General features: G+C 62.0%; 2 protein-coding genes across 3 annotated transcripts; both read left to right on the forward strand.

The window, feature by feature from the left end:
* The first annotated feature begins 120 nt into the window (after window positions 1-120).
* On the forward strand, window positions 121-2,896 carry SLC10A4 (solute carrier family 10 member 4). Of its 2 annotated transcripts, XM_062493505.1 has the most exons (4): window positions 160-680; window positions 1,055-1,265; window positions 1,936-2,464; window positions 2,612-2,896. In XM_062493505.1, the coding sequence occupies exons 1-3, from the start codon at window positions 295-297 to the stop codon at window positions 2,449-2,451; spliced, it is 1,113 nt and encodes a 370-aa protein (XP_062349489.1). In that variant the 5' UTR covers window positions 160-294; the 3' UTR covers window positions 2,452-2,464; window positions 2,612-2,896. The 2 variants fall into 2 exon arrangements, with proteins under 2 accessions (XP_062349490.1, XP_062349489.1); XM_062493506.1 differs by having other exon boundaries at window positions 121-680; window positions 1,936-2,896.
* A 225-nt stretch (window positions 2,897-3,121) lies between these two features.
* ZAR1 (zygote arrest 1) lies at window positions 3,122-4,548 on the forward strand. Its single transcript, XM_062493507.1, has 5 exons — window positions 3,122-3,832; window positions 3,908-4,009; window positions 4,084-4,176; window positions 4,251-4,325; window positions 4,405-4,548. The coding sequence occupies exons 1-5, from the start codon at window positions 3,122-3,124 to the stop codon at window positions 4,546-4,548; spliced, it is 1,125 nt and encodes a 374-aa protein (XP_062349491.1).
* Window positions 4,549-4,986: the final 438 nt, after the last annotated feature.

Consider the following 4,986-nt stretch of genomic DNA (forward strand, 5'->3'; position numbering starts at 1 on the left):
GCGGCGCTGGCGGCCGCCGCTGACCGCCGTCGAGGCGAGACACCGCCCACGCCGGGGGTGGCCCCGCGTGGGTCCGGGGACGCGCGGGCGGCGCCCGCAGCAGACAAGCGAGCAGGGACCGCGGCCGCGGCGCATCAGCAGCGCCCGGAGATCCGAGCAGAGCCGGGAAGGGATGCGGGCTCCGCCGCCCGGCGGGACGAGCCCTCCCCGCGTCCCGCACTGACGGCCGCCCCGCCGCCCGCGCCGTCTCCGGGGCTCGGCGGGAGCCGGCCGCTCCCCGGGGCCGCGCAGCCCATGGCCAGCTCCTCGCAGCCCCCGGCGGCGGCGGGGGGCGGCGGCCCCGACGGCGGGTCCCTGGCGGGGGGCGGCGAGACCTTCGGGGACCGCTCCCTCAGCCAGGGCCTGAGCGTGCTGGTGGGGCTGGGGCTCTGCGTGACCATGCTGGGGCTGGGCTGCGCCGTGGAGTTGGGGCAGCTGGGGCAGCAGCTCCGGCGGCCCGTAGGGCTGCTGCTGGCCCTGCTGGGACAATTCGTGGCCATGCCGCTGGTGGCCTTCCTCCTCGCCCTCGTCTTCGCCCTGGACGAAGTGGCGGCCGTGGCTGTACTGCTGTGCGGCTGCTGCCCCGGCGGCAACCTCTCCAACCTCATGTCGGTGCTCGTCGACGGGGATATGAATCTGAGGTAGGTGCCCCGCTGCCGCTCGCTCCCAGCCGGCCGGGGAGGGTCCGCTGGGCACCTGCCGCCGGTGGAGCCGGGACGGTCGGACGGGCGGGCGCGGCGCGCTGGAAATCGCCAGCGCTGGTCTCCTGCCTCTCCCGTAGAGGATCTTACATGAGCCCCGACACACGCCTCCTTCCCCAAAAAGCTTGCGCCCTGGCCGGAGCAGGGAAGCGGGTGGAGGATAGAGAGGGGAGAAAGGAGAGCGAGCGGGCTCTTGCCGTGAGAAGTGCACGGCCGGCTGCAGAACCCACTTCTGGCGGGGGCTGAGGCTTCCCGGGGCTGTCCCCCGGCCGAGCGCGCTGTGATGGAGCATTTCTTTGGTTCCCCCGGCGCAGCATTATCATGACGGCCTCCTCCACGCTGCTGGCCCTCTTCCTGATGCCCCTCTGCCTCTGGATCTACAGCCGCCACTGGATCAACACGGCCGTGGTGCAGCTGCTGCCCCTGGGGGCGGTAAGCCTGACGCTGGGCAGCACCCTGCTGCCCATCGGCCTGGGGGTGCTCATCCGCTACCGGCACCCCCGCGCCGCCGACCTCCTGGTCAAGGTAAGCACGGCGCCCGGAGGGGAGGAGGGCGGCCACGCCGCGGGGGATGCCCGGGGGCGGCACCGGGGACGGGGTGCCGACGGCACTAAGCTTTCTGGTTCCTCCAAACACGTGTTAGCGTCACACTGGTATATTCAACTACTTAGGTGGAATACAAAGACTTACAGTCTTGAAAGAAAACGCTGGGACAGAGAAAGCGAGGGAAAGGGCGGGTTACCCCTTATCGCAGCACACAGGAAGGAGGGCAGCGTGGTACTGCACCCCGGCAGGCATCCTGGACACTCTAGCAGAGGCATTCCATGACGTCCTGCTTTCTCCCTGCTCTTGCTGCATCTTGGTCAGGCAAAACCAACCTGCAGGCACGGCCACACTTCTTTAAAACATGCAATTAAATTGGTTTAATTGAGAAAGGAAGAGTGAGGCACAAGTCCAGACTCTTGTTTCCCAACAAGTCATCCCAAAGCAAAGTGATGGAGGGTGACCTCAGCCTGTTCCTTTCCTGGGATATGATCAAACACCACTAAAATCTCAGGCCAAACACCAAATCTGGGCAGGGCAGTGCAACCATGTCTTGCCGTTTAGACTCTTTAGCAAGCCTCTACCTGCTATGCTTTTCCTTTCAAAAGAAATAGCCCTCACATTATTTATCGGTGTCTGTATCTGTTGCCAGATTTCCCTGTGGTCTCTCTTGGTGACTCTGGTGGTCCTGTTCATCCTGACTGGGACCATGCTGGGCCCAGATCTGTTGGCACAGATTCCTGCGTCTGTCTACGCCATTGCAGTGCTGATGCCTCTGGCAGGGTATGCCTTGGGATATGGCTTAGCCACTGTCTTTAATATGCCTCCGCACTGCAGGAGAACAGTATCTTTGGAAACAGGGTGCCAAAACGTCCAGCTCTGCACCGCCATCCTAAAACTCACCTTCTCCCCAGAGCTCATAGGGAGCATGTACATGTTTCCCTTGCTTTATGCGCTTTTTCAGTCAGCAGAAGCAGGACTGTTTGTGCTGGCATACAAGATGTACGGAAGAGACAGCTACAAGCAAGATACACTTGGTGAAGAGGAAGACACAGATATTTCCTACAAGAAATTGAAGGAAGAGGAGGTAGCTGATACTTCATATGGCACAGTGATCACAGAGGAGCACAACTCCATTCAGATGGAGCCGACTCAGACAGCGCTTTAGGCAGGACAAAGAGGTAACTCCCCAAGACATGAATGTGTGTTGTGCTTGCAACCAGGCTGGGGCTGTGCTCGCTGCTGTGCAAGTGGAGCCTCCCCCGGCCTCTATTGTTTCTCCAGCTGCTCCCATTGTACAAGGTGATACGTGTTTATTACCATGACAGTTCTACTTCCTCAAAAGTAAACATGAAAAGAAAAAGAGAAAAAAAAGGAAAAGCATCACTGAGACACAAACCAGTAACTGTAAAACATCATGCAAGGGGGCTGCTGCCTGGCTGAGCGCAGCAGGAATGGGTAGAAGGAAGAAACAGTGTTCTACAGAGTCAACGTCAACTCAGTGTCAGTTCAGATGACAGGAAAAACCACGTTGCGTGTGTATCTCTGTGCCTCCCACTTGCTGTAAAACCATTGTTCTCATTGTTCTCACCACAAATACATGGCCAAGCCGAACCAAACTCGTATTCTCCGCTGTTTACTCCCTTGGGGGCGATTAAGAGCCGCGCCGCCTGGTTCAGCTAGGGAGCTGTGAGAGGGTGGGGGATGACCCAAGGCCGCGCACCAGGTGGGGATGGGAAGGGGCCGCAAGGCCGGCGCCCGTCGGGGGCGAGGGAGGCCCGGCCCCGCCCCGGGGGTATTTAAGGCCACCGCCCAGGGGTTACCCCGGGTCCGGTACGATGGCTGAGGAGGCGATGGCGAGCTATCTCTACACTGCCTACCACCCCTACACCTACCGCTACCCACCGCCCAAGGGCAAGGGAGGGGCGGCGGGCGGCTGGCGGCCGCGGGGCAGCAGCTACTTCTCGGGCTACGGCGAGGCGGCCGCTGAGTACTTCGACGACTACCAGCGGGCGCAGCTGAAGGCCATCCTCTCCCAGGTCAACCCCAACCTGACGCCGCGGCTCCGCAAGGCCAACACCAAAGAGGTGGGCGTGCAGGTGAACCCGCGGCAGGACGCCTCGGTGCAGTGCTCGCTCGGGCCCCGCACGCTGCTGCGCCGCCGCCCCGGCCCCGCCGCGCCGCGGCCCCGTGAGGCGGAGCGGGAGCAGGAGCTGGGCAGCCCCGCCACCACCAGCACCCGCGCCGTGCGCTTCCCCCGCACCATCGCCGTCTACTCGCCCGTGGCGTCCCGCAGACTCACCGCCTTCCTTAAGGAGCCGAGCCCGGAGCCGAAGCAGCGGCCGCAGCAGCAGGACAAGGCGGCGGCCGTCGAGGAAGAGCCGGCCGCGCTGAGGGAGCAGCGGGAGGCGGAGGCCGCTGCCGTGCGGGCGAGCTGGGAGAAGACCCCCGAGGGCGGTGCCGAGCCCCTGGGCCAGCGCCCGGCCGAGCCACTCGCGCAGCGCTCCGCCACCCCTCGGGAGCCAGCGACGGAGGCAAAGCCGGCGGAGGTGACAGAGCCAGCCGAGGCAAAGCCGGCGGAGGTGACAGAGCCAGCCGAGGCAAAGCCGGCGGAGGTGACAGAGCCGGCGGAGGTGACAGAGCCAGCCGAGGCAAAGCCGGCGGAGCCGCCGGCCTCACCCCAGAGGCGGCAGTCGTCGGCGGGCAAGACCCGCCTGCGCTTCCAGGTGAGTGTCGGCCGCGGGGGAGCGGAGCGGGGCCGGGAGCCGCCCGCACCGTCGAATAACATTGTTCCGCGTAGTTCCTGGAGCAGAAGTACGGGTACTACCACTGCAAGGCCTGCAACATCCGCTGGGAGAGCGCCTACGTCTGGTGCGTCCAGGGCACCAACAAGGTAAGGGCCGGCTCAGATGCCCCAGCTCGGGCTCCTCGCCGCCGCCCCCCAGCTGACCTCGGCCTTCCCCGCAGGTCTATTTCCGTCAGTTCTGCCGGACCTGCCAGAAGTCCTACAACCCGTACCGCGTGGAGGACATCACCTGCCAGGTAAGGGACCCCCGCCTTGCCGTAAGCCCGGCCGCTCCCGGGCCCGGCAGCTCCCGCCGACCGCCGCCTTCTCCCTCAGAGCTGCAAGCAGACGCGGTGCACCTGCCCCGTGAAGATGCGCCACGTGGATCCCAAGAGGCCCCACCGCCAGGACCTCTGCGGGAGATGCAAAGGGAAACGCCTCTCCTGCGATAGCACGTTTAGCTTCAAATACATCATCTGAATGGGATGGGAATTTTTGTTTTGGTTTAGGGCTCTTCAAGAAAACTGCAAGTAGAGCAGATTTTTTGTTTTTTTCTTGATATTGTTGAAGGTACTTGGTGAGATGTAGCTAGGAAAGCATGAAAATAAAAGTATTGCAAAGCATATTCAAATGATCCAGGTGGGTTTTTGCCCAGCTCAGAGGGTGCATATAGTAAATTGCATAGGCAACAAGCCTAGAGGTGTATTGTAAATCAGTGATGGTCTTGGAAGTAACTGACTTAGGAGTTTGTAGACTCTCAGGTGGAAAGGGTTTCTGTTACTGCCCCTGACCAAATCAAATGCTTAAAGTTAACATCAAACTGACATCTGCAGTAGGTAGTAGACCATCCTTTATGAACAAAACACCGGTAATGTTCAGTTATTTTGCACACCTCTATTGGATGTATGAGGTATCCTG

The sequence above is a fragment of the Cinclus cinclus genome, chromosome 5 (genome assembly GCF_963662255.1).
Source record: "Cinclus cinclus chromosome 5, bCinCin1.1, whole genome shotgun sequence".
Lineage (NCBI taxonomy): Eukaryota > Metazoa > Chordata > Aves > Passeriformes > Cinclidae > Cinclus > Cinclus cinclus.

Excerpts from the sequence above, each read along its gene's own strand:
- SLC10A4 (XM_062493506.1), top strand. The coding sequence starts at position 295 with ATGGCCAGCTCCTCGCAGCCCCCGGCGGCGGCGGGGGGCGGCGGCCCC. Across the intron at positions 681-1,054 it reads GACGGGGATATGAATCTGAG|CATTATCATGACGGCCTCCT; the intron begins GTAGGTGCCCCG and ends CCCCCGGCGCAG. Across the intron at positions 1,266-1,935 it reads CCGCCGACCTCCTGGTCAAG|ATTTCCCTGTGGTCTCTCTT; the intron begins GTAAGCACGGCG and ends ATCTGTTGCCAG.
- ZAR1 (XM_062493507.1), top strand. The coding sequence starts at position 3,122 with ATGGCTGAGGAGGCGATGGCGAGCTATCTCTACACTGCCTACCACCCC. Across the intron at positions 4,177-4,250 it reads GCGTCCAGGGCACCAACAAG|GTCTATTTCCGTCAGTTCTG; the intron begins GTAAGGGCCGGC and ends CCTTCCCCGCAG. Across the intron at positions 4,326-4,404 it reads TGGAGGACATCACCTGCCAG|AGCTGCAAGCAGACGCGGTG; the intron begins GTAAGGGACCCC and ends CTTCTCCCTCAG.